General features: G+C 50.9%; 7 protein-coding genes across 11 annotated transcripts; 3 read left to right on the forward strand and 4 right to left on the reverse strand.

Moving 5' to 3' along the window:
* Positions 1–33: 33 nt before the first annotated feature.
* Positions 34–4,468, forward strand: FOXG_01108 (uncharacterized protein). Of its 3 annotated transcripts, none has more exons than XM_018377854.1 (3): positions 34–2,325; positions 2,432–3,320; positions 3,373–4,468. In XM_018377854.1, the coding sequence occupies exon 1, from the start codon at positions 197–199 to the stop codon at positions 2,030–2,032; it is 1,836 nt and encodes a 611-aa protein (XP_018233650.1). In that variant the 5' UTR covers positions 34–196; the 3' UTR covers positions 2,033–2,325; positions 2,432–3,320; positions 3,373–4,468. The 3 variants fall into 3 exon arrangements, with proteins under 3 accessions (XP_018233650.1, XP_018233651.1, XP_018233649.1); XM_018377855.1 differs by having other exon boundaries at positions 2,432–3,316; XM_018377853.1 differs by having other exon boundaries at positions 2,432–4,468.
* Positions 2,507–2,845, reverse strand: FOXG_18013 (uncharacterized protein; the record flags this gene model as incomplete). Its single annotated transcript, XM_018398055.1, has 1 exon — positions 2,507–2,845. The coding sequence occupies one exon, from the start codon at positions 2,843–2,845 to the stop codon at positions 2,507–2,509; it is 339 nt and encodes a 112-aa protein (XP_018233652.1).
* FOXG_01109 (uncharacterized protein) lies at positions 2,903–3,525 on the reverse strand (the record flags this gene model as incomplete). The annotated part of the gene is made up of 2 exons (XM_018377856.1): positions 2,903–3,307; positions 3,364–3,525. The coding sequence occupies 2 exons, from the start codon at positions 3,523–3,525 to the stop codon at positions 2,903–2,905; spliced, it is 567 nt and encodes a 188-aa protein (XP_018233653.1).
* On the reverse strand, positions 4,442–6,661 carry FOXG_01110 (uncharacterized protein). Of its 2 annotated transcripts, XM_018377858.1 has the most exons (5): positions 6,428–6,661; positions 6,342–6,373; positions 6,205–6,284; positions 5,276–6,151; positions 4,442–5,215 (listed from the first exon to the last, which is right to left on the reverse strand). In XM_018377858.1, exons 1-5 carry the CDS (start codon positions 6,507–6,509, stop codon positions 4,726–4,728), a joined length of 1,560 nt encoding a protein of 519 aa, XP_018233655.1. In that variant the 5' UTR covers positions 6,510–6,661; the 3' UTR covers positions 4,442–4,725. The 2 variants fall into 2 exon arrangements, with proteins under 2 accessions (XP_018233655.1, XP_018233654.1); XM_018377857.1 differs by having other exon boundaries at positions 4,442–6,151.
* A 263-nt stretch (positions 6,662–6,924) lies between these two features.
* Positions 6,925–10,684, forward strand: FOXG_01111 (peptidyl-prolyl cis-trans isomerase, mitochondrial). 2 transcript variants are annotated; one of them, XM_018377860.1, is made up of 6 exons: positions 6,925–7,148; positions 8,309–8,464; positions 8,527–8,591; positions 8,818–8,987; positions 9,037–9,143; positions 9,197–10,684. In XM_018377860.1, exons 2-6 carry the CDS (start codon positions 8,319–8,321, stop codon positions 9,381–9,383), a joined length of 675 nt encoding a protein of 224 aa, XP_018233657.1. In that variant the 5' UTR covers positions 6,925–7,148; positions 8,309–8,318; the 3' UTR covers positions 9,384–10,684. The 2 variants fall into 2 exon arrangements, with proteins under 2 accessions (XP_018233657.1, XP_018233656.1); XM_018377859.1 differs by having other exon boundaries at positions 7,125–8,464.
* FOXG_01112 (DNA-directed RNA polymerase III subunit RPC6) lies at positions 9,804–11,010 on the reverse strand (the record flags this gene model as incomplete). Its single annotated transcript, XM_018377861.1, has 3 exons — positions 9,804–10,240; positions 10,294–10,688; positions 10,745–11,010. 3 exons carry the CDS (start codon positions 11,008–11,010, stop codon positions 9,804–9,806), a joined length of 1,098 nt encoding a protein of 365 aa, XP_018233658.1.
* Positions 11,011–11,968: 958 nt separating this feature from the next.
* Positions 11,969–12,887, forward strand: FOXG_01113 (uncharacterized protein). Its single transcript, XM_018377862.1, has one exon. It carries the CDS (start codon positions 12,153–12,155, stop codon positions 12,645–12,647), a length of 495 nt encoding a protein of 164 aa, XP_018233659.1. The 5' UTR covers positions 11,969–12,152; the 3' UTR covers positions 12,648–12,887.
* The last annotated feature ends 557 nt before the right edge of the window (positions 12,888–13,444 follow it).

Here is a 13,444-nt window from a genome sequence, read left to right on the forward strand (position 1 = left end):
ATTGAGAAGCCCCCGTACGAGTCTCGACCAAACTTGCAACTTTCATCAAATGCAACAGCTTTATTAATCACACTCCCATCTCCATCTCCATCTCCATCTCCATCTCCAGCACCACCACGACTCACTTACACTGACTGGCTGCTCTTCCATCAAACCTTTACTACAGAGGCTCAGGGGGTCATCTCCACTAGCCACCATGTTTCGCCATCTCATGTCCTCAAAGGTGCGCTCCAACGCAGGCTGCTGGACCTGTCGTCTCCGTCGCAAGAAATGCGATGAGAAGCGTCCTGTCTGCGATGCGTGTGGCACCCTCGAGATCAGTTGTTTCTTCGATGAGGAAAAGCCAGAATGGATGGACGGTGGACCGAAGCAGAAGGCCATGGCTGAGAAGATCAAGGCTCAGGTCAAGAAGCAGGCCAGCCAGCGTCGCGATCGCAAGTATATGGAGATGCTTGAAGCCGGTACTCGCAATGTCACACTACAGAATGAGGGCCAAAACCAACAGCAGCCTCATGACGCTGCCATGTCCGCTGCGTCCGACACTGATCCTGCTTCGGGCCATGAGTTTGGGTCGACGCCTGCTTCTAGCAACACCAGCGGCGCCTCGCCTCCTGATATGCCATGGCACAGTCACTTCGCTGTCCCGACTGAGGACTCCAGCAGCTCAACTGGTGCCAGTACCGAGATTCACTTCATCATGATCTACCTCGACTACGTTTTCCCATATCTCTTCCCCTTTTACCGCCCTCCCATCCTGGCAGGCGGTCGTGGCTGGGTACTCGACGTGCTCCAAAGCAACAAGTCTGTCTGGCATACAGCTGTGTCGCTCACTTCGTACTTCTTCAGCATAGTCATGGCCAATGGCGCAGTCGAGCATCAGGAGTGCACAAACCGAATGGTTCATCAATTACAGTCTCAACTTGAGATGGGCTTGAGAGAACTGCAGCGTGAGATGACCGCTGTCAACCACAAGGTCTCATGCGCTGGCGTCCGAGATCGCCTTCTTGTTCTACAAGCTATCCTACAAATGCTCATCTTTGAGGTTTCAACGAGTAACAAGGACCACTGGAAGATGCACCTCGATGCCGCTATAACCATGTTTCAACAGATCCTCCCGCAATCAGAGAAATGGGGCGAGACATTGGAGGCTCTCTACAGCTACCGTTGGCCACCGCCAGAGATGGGTATAAGAAGACCTTTCAGCACCAACCAAGCTGCCCTTCGCTTCTTTACAGCCAATGTCCTCTACATCGATGTCATATCCAGCATTACACTCGAGCAGGCACCACGTCTTCAGAAGTACCAAGATAACATCATGCCCAGCTGCAAAACTTACACCAACCCCCACGAAGTTCGCATCTCGGGCTCGCTCTTCATGGAAGATTATGTTGGTCTCAACAACTGGGTCGTGCAGATCATCGGTGACATTGCGGCACTGGATGCCTGGAAGAAGGAGCAGAAGAAGAAGAACTCGCTATCAATAAACGAATTGGTTCAGCGAGGCAAAATCATGGAAGACGCCATTAAGGGGGGCCTTAGTGTAATTGAAGCGCAGATCCAAGGGCCGGGCCCCTTCTTCGATCCCGTTATAAGCGTTGTCGCGAACCCTACTCAAAATTACGGCTACGGGGTTGATACTAAGCAAGCCCCTGGTCTTGCGGTCAATAACATGATCTGGCTCCAAGCAGCGCTCACATACCTTCACGTCGTCATATCCGGCTGGCAACCGTCTTGCCCAGAGATCCAAACTTCCGTTTCCCGTATGACAGAACTCCTGACGACCCTTCCATCCAACATCTGCCTCCGGACTCTGGTGTGGCCCTTTTGTATTGCAGGATGCCTTTCGCCCCCTGAAGACGAGGACAAGTACCGCGCAATGGTGGAGCGTCTGGGTCCGGTCAGCGTGTTCGGCACGATCAGAGAGGCGCTTGAAGTTATGGAAAAGGTGTGGTCGAGGCGAGATCAGATTGATGAGAGTTGGGATGTGGCCAAGTGCCTTCAAATTCTGGGACATGGAGTTTTGCTGATTTGATACCCTCGGGAGTGAGTTCGTTGATTGGTTCAGGATATGAATATTGCTTTACTTCACTTTCTACTGTGGAAGGGACTCATACTAAATTTCCGTCATTTCGGGAGGAACATATATGAATGGGAATTGGCATTTCGTGCCTTATTCCCAAGTGTCACTCCCTTACTACAATTAAGAATGCTCCATTTGAAGCGGCACCTAGCTTTTATACTTAGTCTTGTCTCGAAACCTTTTGGGTTATCTATCTTGTGTTCTCTCAGCAACAGTTATTCTGGCCAGGCGTCATAGATCATAAGGTACGTTGGCACAGCGGTTTATGGTTGAGCAATCCATGTCAACCCAGATCCCATTTTTATTCGTTTTCTGATGATGAAGCCGATCTAACCAGTAGACATTACCCAGGTGTTCTCAAACACTCGTTTCCATAAACCGACAAGCAAAGCAAAGCATCTAATCTATTATATCCCAAAGCCACGATTACCCCTGGACCCTTTTACCGCCGAAGAGTGTCTGTCTCTTCTCGAGCAGATCAAGATCCCACCAACCCTCTACCCGTTCCAGCAGAGTCTTGCGCTTCGACCAGACCCTCTCGAGAGGACTCTTTGGTCCACTATCATTCATACGTCCCGGTGACACCGGAACTGGAGGCAAAGGAGGAAGATGCTGCAGAGGCTGTGGCACTTCCTTTCTCTTTACCCGGACAGGCGCCGTGGGGGGCGGGGGACACCACGGCTGGCGTGCGCTCTCAGCATCAGAAGAGTCGCTGTCGAACCGCTTCGCCATGGCCAGGGTTCCCAGACTTCGCTCCTGGGCCATCACATGCGGTCCTAGACTGATGCCCAGGGCGTTGACCTGCCCCTCACGGCCGCACCTTCAACCCTCGATATCCTTGGGAGCAGGGCGAGAGGCCCCCTTTGTTCGCTTCCAGAGGCATCCGGAGGTGATGGCGGAGAAGGCGAACAGCACGCAGAGGGCAATGCTGAGGCCCCAGATGGACTTGATCTGGTAGCACGAAGCCTTATCAGGGTCGACCCAGGCAAAAGTGTTGCCACGGGAGTGGTAGACGTTGTGGAAGAGGGAGTTGACAAAGTTGGCCGTGTTGCCGTCCGAGGGAAACTTGGGGCATGAGAGGTAGCTGACGGGCTTGCCGACAGTGCAGGCGACTACGATGCATGCGACGAGAAGCATGATATCGGCACCAGTGGAGAGGAGGAGAGGAAGCATGCCATCCCAGTAGAGAATGTAAGAGATGGCGATGTAGAGAGTCGAGATGCAGGCCTGTATCATGTAAGTCAGTCACTCTTCGATCACAGCACATATACAAGTCAACTTACAACAACCAGTGTTCCAATCAAGGCAGAAGGCGCCGCATAATCAGCATTGACCATCTCACCAATGAAGTTGGCAGTCAATCCGATAATCGTGATCAGAGAGATGAACTCCATGGCTCGCATGGCAGTCCAGGTGTGCCCGAGGGCTCCGAGAGCAGGCTGCATCTTGGTCTTGAGGTTCCCAACAGATTCTGTGTCTAGAGAGAGACGAGGGCGCGACGAGCCAGCTGTGCGCAAAGGAAAGTTTTTGGCGTAGAAAGGGATGGAGGGGGGTGAGGAAGTTATTTTGTCTAAGTGAACGGCCCGCCCAAAGAAGAGGCGAGAGATGGGCTTGTAAAAGAAAGGAATTCGTTACGAGATTCGTCTGGTCGTGAGTAAGAAGAAAAACCCAACAGAGGACAAAGGAAACTAAGGAAATGAGACAAAAGGAAAAGAGAGATTGGAGTGTTTGCTGTGTAAGTTGTTTGATGAAGAGAAAAGGATATCTCAAACAGCCCGATACTCCGTGCCTTTATACACAATCCAAAGTCAACAAACCTCTCCAAGATACAAGAATAACATACTCAGTTCATGGGTAGTACCTTGTCTAGCCTCGTTTCCAATTACAGCAACCGCCTACTACCAGCCGCCATCGCGCTTCACGCTCTCCCACAGACAATCATCTCAACCCTGCCAATTCAACAACATGATACAACAATTCTCTTGCTGTTCCTGGGCGTCAGGTTCATCGGCCAATGAGGCTTCAGAGGCTTAACGTTGTGGCGGCGCTTAGACGAGCAGGGATGTTGGATGAATAGCCGCGCAGGGAAAAGGGCGGCTGGTGTTTCAGAAAACATCGACATGGTCATGATTGGGTGAGAGTCGTTCTTGGGGAAGTACGGTTCGTTGGCCCGGATGAGGCTCCTTTGTTTAGAATGAGGTCGCATACACGGCGAGATTGCCTGGGTGAAGATTATGAGCCCACTGTTGCAAGTTATTCCGGGATAGTCGTCCTACTGCAACGGCAACTGATCCGGTCCAGGATCGATCTCGGTTGTTGATCTGATCTTGTGTGGTTCATAATGATCGCCATAAATCCATTGTTGGTTAGTTTTCACCTGACACAGCATAATCGATCTAATGACGGTGGCCTACCACAGAGGCCAGGCCAAATCGGCTGAAAATAGAGCGACATGACATGTCAGTTCATTTTGTTGCGCCAGACGCCTATCTAGGATCCTATCATGAATACAAACATGCTGTCCCACTGCTTATTATTCTGTACACTCTCAAGCCCACTCAACAAACAGAGGCATTAGTGCCCCAGCCGTCGTCTCAGTTCCAGGTTATGATCCACCATTCTTAAGACAGATTTAGCACATAAGCTTAACCAAGGAGATCGTCCATGGCAGATCCGCCGGTCTTGGGATGAGCACTGCCGCTGGAGGATGGAGCTGCTGGGGCTCCCCAGATTCCAGCACTGCTCTTCTCCTTGGCAAGTTGGCCCATTGCGGGTCCAGTCTTGGGTGTCTCTGGCTTCTTGACACCTCCACTGGCCTTGCCCCAGAGAGCTCCAAAGGCATCTCCACCAGCAGCGGGTGCTGGCTTGGCAGATGGGCTAGTAACGGGCTTCATGTTAGCCATAGTAGTAGGGCCGCTGGGCGCAGCGTTGGAGGCGCTTCCCATGCCTGAGAAGGCAGATGTTGTTGGGGTCTTTGCTGTCTGTGCTTGGACAGAGCTGAAGTAGTTGGGTCCAGTCTGTTGGAAGGCAGCAGGCTTAGGAGCCTGTGCTGCAGGAGCAGCGGGGATGCTAAAGGCAGAGTAGTTGGGTCCAGGAGTGCCTGAGGTACTTGGTGCAGGCGAGATGGACGCCATGCTAACCATTTGGCTAATGTCAGCTTGCTGAGGAGCCGATTGAGGTTGGGGAGCAACAAACTGGGCGGTTGAGGAGGCCGTCGATGTCACAGCAGGGCTTTGCATAAAGTTGTTGGATGGTGCTGCCTGAGCAGGGGCAGCTGACTGGAAGTCGTCGAACTCGTCGTCGTCTTCTTGCGCAGGAGCGGCGGCAGTGTTGCTTGGGGCCAACGCTGGAGCTGCAGAAGATGCTGGCGCAGGGTCATCGAAGGAGAAGAGATCAACCTCGGGTTCCTTCTTCTTGAGGGGCTCAGCGGCCTTCTTAACAGGAGTGCGCTCGGGTCGCTTGGCGGCAGCTCTTGATGAGCTGGCAGCTGGTCTCTCACCCTCGTCGAACTCATCATATTCCTCAAATCGCTCGGATCGGCTGGCAGCGCCATCGCCTCGCCAGTCATCAGACTGGCCGCCGAAACCGCCACCATCGCCATAAACACCACCAGAGTATCCGCCATAGTTGCCAGGGCCGCCGCTGCTGCCACCACCACCACCGTAGCCAGCGCTCTCACTGCCAAAACCACCATAACGACCAGAGCTACCACTTGAGAAACCACCTCCAAAGGTCGCACCACCCTCGACTCCAGTATACTTGTTCTTGGTCGCACGCGCCTTCTTGCGCTCGGTCCGGATACGATCCACGTCACTAAGAAGATCGGCCAACTCCTTGGCTCGGTTGCGCACGTTGATGCCCTGGTCTTTTCCGTTCTGATCAATAAAGTGAAATTGGCGCAGCATCTTAAGGAGCGAGATATGTCCTCTAGCATCGTCGATAACGCGCTCGGAACCGTGCTTGATAAGAAACTCGAGTAATTGGAGGGCCTTGTAGATCTGACGCCACTCCTCGGCAGCCTTCTCGGTGAAGCGACGGTAGATCATGGGCATAATCTCGTTAAGGGTTTGGCTGGCTCACAGTCAGCAGTTGGTTTTGGATATGGTTCGAAATATCGTGCGTACTAGTTAAATGTTCCATTTGCAATCTCTTGCATAAGGGTCGATGAAGCACCCCATGGCTCGTTATTCGTTGCTTCTCGCACCTGAAGATGGGTAAGTCGACAATGTCCCGGTCTATTGTCGCGCAGAGCTCAACCAACCTTGGCCTCCATCTCGGTAAAGTTCATAACAGCTGGACATCGTCAGTGACTTATGACGCGCATCAGGTGGCCGCTAAAGGGGTTACCATTCTGGGCCTTCCGAAAGCCTGCCTTGAGGTCATACAAGGTCAGGTTGGAGACCGTATTCTTCAAATCGTTAATATCCATGGTGAATTAGTCCAAGAAGAAGAAAGCCAGCAGAAGCGTCGAAGAATGAGCGCAGAAGACGCGGAGCCGTTGATAATGCTCCTGAAGGGATTCGTAATGGAATTGAATAGATTATCTGGAGTTCGAGATGCCCCTTGCTACGCTATTGACATGGTGGACACTTGGACATTTCCCAGTGCCCAACGTCAGCATGGATCATGGCTGATCACGTGATATTGCCAACGTTCCTGTATGAGGATATAGAGATTATGGAGTTGAAAGCATTCAGGACTTGTAGCACTGATCTAAAAGTATAATTGAATTTCCAGTGCATCTCCTTTCATTTAATTGGCATGTGTTACAGTTGTAGAGCCAGAAACTGAGCTTCTAGCAGGTACTTTAACTCATCTGGAGTCAAACCTCGAGTCCCCGCCATACAACCTTAGACTTCAGGCCTGAACAGGGCCCTAGAGGGCCAGTCACGGCGCTAGAATTGGATACCAGACGTCAAGCTGGTCCAAACTTTTATCTTCCCTTTCTCGAGATCAGTCCAAAAGACCAACCTCAGCACGTACATCACCAGTTTTCTGTAATTTTATCTATCTAAATCTACATCTTCTGTACTATCAAATCATTTTCCCAAGTGTATTAGTCTTCAAGGTACGTGCAAGTTCAATTGTTTCCCCTGCCGCGTTTGCCTTTGTTCTACCACCGAGAGCTCTGGGGAAGCTCAAGCTGTAGTGCACGCTACAAAGAGAAGAGAAGCAAGACGCCTTCGAGGCAAACATTGGCCGTCTGAGCACCTTTCTTGGGTCAATGGTATTATTCTGACCCGGATTGGGATCTTGGAAGAGCCAGCTGATCGGCCCAATACCGGTATTGTCGGCTTCTTCTCGCCTTTGTTCCTCACTGCCAGCTTGAGCTTGCCTGGTGCTGGTCTGGTTGCCCCTGTCCTACCCGGTCCTGCGGAGGGAGGGGAGCTTCTTTTCCCGGTGTGTCTGACTGTTCAAAATACATTGGAATGGTCACTTCTGCCCACGGGTTGATTAATGGACTGGATACTGGTACATTACATGAGACTCGAGGTGGAGGGCCCATGCAATCCACCGGGGTGGCCGTATCCCATGTCCCCTCCAATGGGGGTGATGCTTTGGCAAAAGTCTGCTGCACTTCGGGCATATCGGGCCACTGACTCGACGCGTCTCTCTGGACTGGTGGTTTGAGGGGCCATGTACTATGTACAGTACAAGCTTGCAGCCAGACTGACCAGAGAGGAGTGTGTGAGTCGAGCACGATACGATACGTTGCTTGCTTGACGTGGCCCGGGCAACCTCCATCAGCTCCAAGGATAGCCCCGTTGAAGCTTTGACGGGTAGAGCGAGCGAGCCAGCCATTGAGTCCACAGCACAGTCCAATGTGGTCTTGTTGTTTCTCAATGCGCGTGCTTGCGCTATTTGCAATGTCTGGCATGGCAGTAATGGCGGTCAGAGCCATGCCATTGAGAGCCAGGGGCAATGCGAAATGCTCGTCAGCTCTCGCTTGCTTGCAATAACAAGCAGGTATTGATTGATGGATTCATCATTGATCAACAGAGCCAGAACCTTAGCTGTTGCAAAGCTCCCCCTCCCCCGCCCCACAGTGGCCATAGCCACCACTGTGACCTCATGGCCTAGCGGGCTCTCTTCAACAGCCAAAATAACGAGAGGAAGCTCTCAGGATCACTTCACGTGATCTCCTTTCGATCACCTGCTCCACTCTTTCACACGTTCTACACGCTTCGATTGGCTTCAACGGCCCCCGCTAACGCTTTGCCCCTCCAGCTTGCTCAAAATGAGACCCTCCCTCTTCAAGCCCCTCCTACCCCGCCATACCTGCTTCTCTGCAGCGAGAACTTCTTCTTCTCTTCCTCAACTCTCCAACACAATCAGATCTGTTAGATTCTTCTCAGCTTCATCCGCAGTCATGGGTAACAAGGTGTAAGTTGTCTCTTGCTTTGTCAATCATCGCATTGATGTAGACATCAGCTAACTCTGATCAGTTTCTTCGATATTGAGTGGGAGGGCCCCGTCTTCCAGAACGGCAAGCCTACCTCCACCGTTCAGAGTAAGTGTTGATTCCTCCCCGATGCCATCATCCTCAACGATCCGAGACGGCAAGCTGCATCTTCAGCTACCTTACCTTCCGGCTCAATACCTCGAGAGATGCACAATGGTCTTACATTTGCGGCATTTGCATTTGCATCTGCAGTATTCGTCATCATTCCACATCATCAGTTCCAAGCTTGAGCTCCGCGTTTTGTTGCATCAATGCTGACATACCTTCTCTCCAGGCCAGCGTGGTCGCATCAACTTCAACCTCTACGACAAGGAGGTTCCCAAGACCGCTGAGAACTTCCGTGCTCTCTGCACTGGCGAGAAGGGTTTCGGCTACAAGGGCTCTTCTTTCCACCGAATCATCCCCGACTTCATGCTCCAGGGTGGTGACTTCACCCGTGGTAACGTACGTTTCTGTCAACCAAACCTCTGACGCGCATACTAACACAATCAAGGGCACCGGTGGTAAGTCCATCTATGGTGAGAAGTTCGCCGACGAGAACTTCAAGCTCACCCACGACCGCCCCGGTCTGCTGTCCATGGCCAACGCTGGCCCCAACACGTAAGCACTTCCACTCCTAATTATAGTTCGATTTAAACTAACAAAGTTTCCAGCAACGGTTCTCAGTTCTTCATCACCACTGTTGTCACCTCTTGGCTCAACGGCCGCCACGTCGTCTTCGGCGAGGTCGCTGACGAGGAGTCCATGAACGTTGTCAAGGCTCTTGAGGCTACCGGCTCCGGCAGAGGTGCTGTCAAGTACCAGAAGCGTGCCACCATTGTCGACTCCGGTGAGCTGTAAAAAGTTCTTACTGAGGACAAGACAAAGGGATGGGATTTGGGAGCACATTACAAAACTTGAATGAGGACTAGCGATAAGAAGCTGGATTCCGCAAGCTGGCATAAAAGTCTAGCTGCTGAGCAATGTCAACCATTTAACCCCATATGCATTGCCACCTGATACTATCGTGCTGTGAATGATTGATTCTTGAATATCGCTTGATAGCTTATCCTTCTACTTAGTAAAATTGATTGATCATCGCTACGACCATTGCGCTTGGCTGCATTCTAAATAGCCTTCGCTTGTCCTTCTACGCCTTTGCTGTTATCCCTAGAAACAAAAAGCCTTCTTCCAGACCATAACTCCGTTCTCCCGTCAGAAAAAAGCAGGTATCAATAACCCATACTTAACGTATCGACATGCAAAATCTGCACTCGTGCTCTATTCAACGCCCAACCACCTTTTGAAATATTCACAGTTATTGGGGCCTACAGGACCGCCCTCTTCGCAGATCTCAAACACTGGGCAACGTCCGCAGGGAGCTTCGGTGAAGGCACTGACGATAGGTTCGGGAACCCCTTCGCGACCAGTGGGATCATCTCGACCAGCCCAGCTTTCTAAAGACTGCTTGGCGATCCGAGATACGCGGTAGCCGATCTTTCCAGCAACTTTGACTGACTCAATGAGGTTGTCCCAGACAAGTACGTCGACAAGCTTCTGTACGTCGTGCTCGGAAAGGATGGTGTTATGGGTGATACCGCTCGAGGAGAGTAGACGAGCGATGTCGCGTACGGTCGGATAGCCTGTGTATCCAGCAGGAAGAGGAAGTAGGGCGTCCTTTTTAACGGCCGCCGTAGGAGAAATCTTGGTGGCTTTCGCTGGGGGCTCATCCATGTGACTAGCATCTCGCTTCTTGCCCTTTCCACGCCACCTTTCACGACACCCTTCTTGGGAACTTGCGTCCGCGCAGCACCTCCCCCGTGCGTGCTGTGATAGCTGCTCTGGCGCTTGATAAAATCATATACAACTCGCTGTAGGTCTTCAATAAAGGCCTCATCAAAGTTCTGATCGGTATACCACGGGCCGCCGGTGGCTCTATCGCTGGGCCGTATGGAGGCCTTGATGAACATCTTTTTGTTCGGGTGCTCGACATTCTTGAAGGGCGCAATCAGACCCTTTGTTTGGAGTTGCTTTAGTGCGTTCTTAAGGACCGAGTCGTGCATGTTCAGTCGCTTCTGTAGCGTCTGCGACCAGATACCGTCGCCGCCCGAGTCGTCGATAAGAGAGTAAACCATGACCTGTTCGTCGGTCGAGCACTGCTTATACCTAGCCAATTGTCAGCTATGAGCTTGATGTATTGTTCCAGAGGTTTTTCTACGCACTTGTGGGCTTCTTCGGAGTCGCGCCATTTCCACAGCACTTGGCCCGAGGCCTCGCGCATGGTGATGAAAAGCTTGTCATCTGTGAGGGATTGAACGACACGGGCGAGCAGCATGAGGTCTCGGTTTGGAATGACATCGAGGCGCAAAAGATCATCCTGGGAGAACATGTCTGTTCCAGACTCGCGACATCGATCGTAGAGGGCCTGCTTCCAGACGCCGAGCTTGGCCGTCGCGGCGTCGCCCTCGGCGGGCGCGGGGGTGGGCATTGTGAGTCAAGCGACGATGCGACAAGGGGGATAGAATTGTCGTAGGAGGGAGGATTTGGTAAGAAGATTCAAAGATCTGATTATATTTGATGCTACATTGACATAAGATAGCGAGTGGCGAGTAAGAAAATGGGAGAGAGAAGACGGATGACGATGGGCTTCTCTTGGAGTAGAAGCGGCTGGGTTAGGTTGGAAATAATTATTTTTCGAGTCCCCCGCAGTCGACGCTAAAGTGTAGCTCGTCCCCTACCCTGCTACTTTATTACTGAACCTTCCCACCTTTCCACCTTCCCGGCCTGTGAGTCGACCCGGCGGAATGTCGGCAGTGCATGCGGAATGTGGGGTATCTTATCAGTGTCTCGGTCCCCCACCATTCGTGAATACCTTCAGCCACCCTAGACCGTTATCATCATGAGATTTTGAATATCTTCGGACTTGTGAGTTGACCTGTGTGTGATAGTGATAGAGTTTTATCTCTGATCAAGGGTCTCTCACTTCAATTTATATGAATTATGTGGAATGTTATCTAAAGCTATGTAATATCGTCTAAAGTCTTAAACTTTAAAGCATGATTCAAGCCAGACACCATTTGATGCTTGTTTCCCCCCAAATGAGCCATGACACAGACAGATCACTGAGATACTTGTACCGATCGCTTTATAATCGCATCTATTTCTACGTATCTATTCTACTTCTACATTCTACTTGTCTCTACTAAACGAACATTCTCTTGTGTCCAACAAATGATACTAATCCGATAAAGACCTGACTGTATAGCAAAGCGACACAATACCAAGGGACAAACACTATACCATGAAGTTCGACATTGACTGTATTTTAACTCTTGAGAGAACTCGCCAGGGCCGCGAAACTGCCGCTGGATGCGAAGGTTTAGACTTCCGTGATCTCATAAATAAACTCTAGGATGGTGAAAGGGCGTATCAACTCATCGAAAGAACCTCCATATAGAAAGTTCAACAATCTAACTATATACCGGGAGCAATGGCCTTCCTCTTTCACTATTAAATACCTCATCTCTTTCCTCGATAACATCACGTCATTGATCAGGACTGGACTTTCCAACTATAGTATCACTGCCGAACCACACGAACTGCATCAGGTCAACCCAAGTTAACTATAACATGAACGAATCCCTTGAGAAAAATCCACCAGATATCTTCGTGATGCTTTCAGCCGCCGAAAGAGAAGAAATCGATCGAGAGGTCACGGCCTTCATGGCCGAGTTTGGCCACATGTTTGGAGGCCACCTCAACGAAGGTATCTCGAACGATGACGCTTCAAACAGTGGCACTTCAAGCGCCGACCCCTCAACAAATGAAACAAACACACAAGGCACAAGAAAAGGCACACAGGAGGACGCTTCTTCCGCAGAGTCATCAGCCAGACGTGACAGATTCGCGCACTTGAGTCCGGAGCTCGCCTCACACGACAGAGCAATCGAACGCTACAACTTTCTCAAACGCCACTGTCCCTGGAGCCAGGATGAAGCGTTCTTGAATATGATGTGTCCACTGCACAGTCACCCACAAACCATGGGTCTTCCACCGAGTTCAACTGAGCCTTTGGCCGATGAGTCACCCGAAAAAGAAGACGAGGGAAGTCCGTGTGGGAGTTAGGCCGATGTCCATGCTGAGACCAAGTAGGCTTTAGCACATATCCGTGGATGAAAGCTTCATAATAGGAGAGATGAGGAGGAATAATAAGAGTAGTAGTTGAGTTGTGGGAGGAACTGGGTTGTGTGCTCAGTTTAAAGTTACTTGGTTGGATTAAAGACAAGACGTCACTCCCCCAACAAAAAGACATTATCGTCATTGCGAAGACTCATGCTTCAATAAAATTGAAATCGATACATGCCACTCATGCCCAAGATATCGTGATTTGTAGTGTTTAAAGAAATTCTTTCGCTTTAGTGACTAACTACTCAGTACAAACATCAAACATCATAATAAAGACAGCATCCCAATTATGTGTGATCGAGCCTTGAAATTCCACCCTCTTGTACAATTCGATGCCTGTCCCTTCGTATCGTCTTTATCCCTGCGCCCGGAACGCCTGACTGCAGGCCACATGAATCCTCCGCATGCAATGTTTTCGTCTCCTTACTTGTTGAGTGTCGTAAGGCCGGTTGCTTCCATGCGAAGATGCACGTGGCATGAGCTTTTCCTTGTAACGTGAAATTATCTCTAAGAAATCAAGAGGGCTTTGCCCAGAAGCCCCTAGTTCACAGGGCTCTTGCTCTTCTCGATAGGTGGCTCTGGCTTATCCTTCTCCGTATCGACGTCCATAGCATCGTCGGGTTGTTCGCTCTGAGCCTTCTCAGGTGCTGCTGCAGGGCTTATCTGAAGTCTCTTCAATAGTTTTAGGTTCTGTGGTGGGGTTCCTTCGGCACCGGAATCGAAGGGCCTCTTTGGGA

This window comes from Fusarium oxysporum, chromosome 1, assembly GCF_000149955.1.
Source record: "Fusarium oxysporum f. sp. lycopersici 4287 chromosome 1, whole genome shotgun sequence".
Classification (NCBI taxonomy): Eukaryota; Fungi; Ascomycota; class Sordariomycetes; order Hypocreales; family Nectriaceae; genus Fusarium; species Fusarium oxysporum.

Coding starts and splice junctions, on each gene's coding strand:
- FOXG_01108 (XM_018377853.1), top strand. CDS start 197: ATGTTTCGCCATCTCATGTCCTCAAAGGTGCGCTCCAACGCAGGCTGC.
- FOXG_01110 (XM_018377857.1), bottom strand. CDS start 6,509: ATGGATATTAACGATTTGAAGAATACGGTCTCCAACCTGACCTTGTAT. Junction 6,374..6,427: donor CTTTCGGAAGGCCCAGAATG/GTAACCCCTTTA, acceptor GACGATGTCCAG/CTGTTATGAACTTTACCGAG. Junction 6,285..6,341: donor TTACCGAGATGGAGGCCAAG/GTTGGTTGAGCT, acceptor ACCCATCTTCAG/GTGCGAGAAGCAACGAATAA.
- FOXG_01111 (XM_018377860.1), top strand. CDS start 8,319: ATGAGACCCTCCCTCTTCAAGCCCCTCCTACCCCGCCATACCTGCTTC. Junction 8,465..8,526: donor GCAGTCATGGGTAACAAGGT/GTAAGTTGTCTC, acceptor AACTCTGATCAG/TTTCTTCGATATTGAGTGGG. Junction 9,144..9,196: donor GCCAACGCTGGCCCCAACAC/GTAAGCACTTCC, acceptor CAAAGTTTCCAG/CAACGGTTCTCAGTTCTTCA.
- FOXG_01113 (XM_018377862.1), top strand. CDS start 12,153: ATGAACGAATCCCTTGAGAAAAATCCACCAGATATCTTCGTGATGCTT.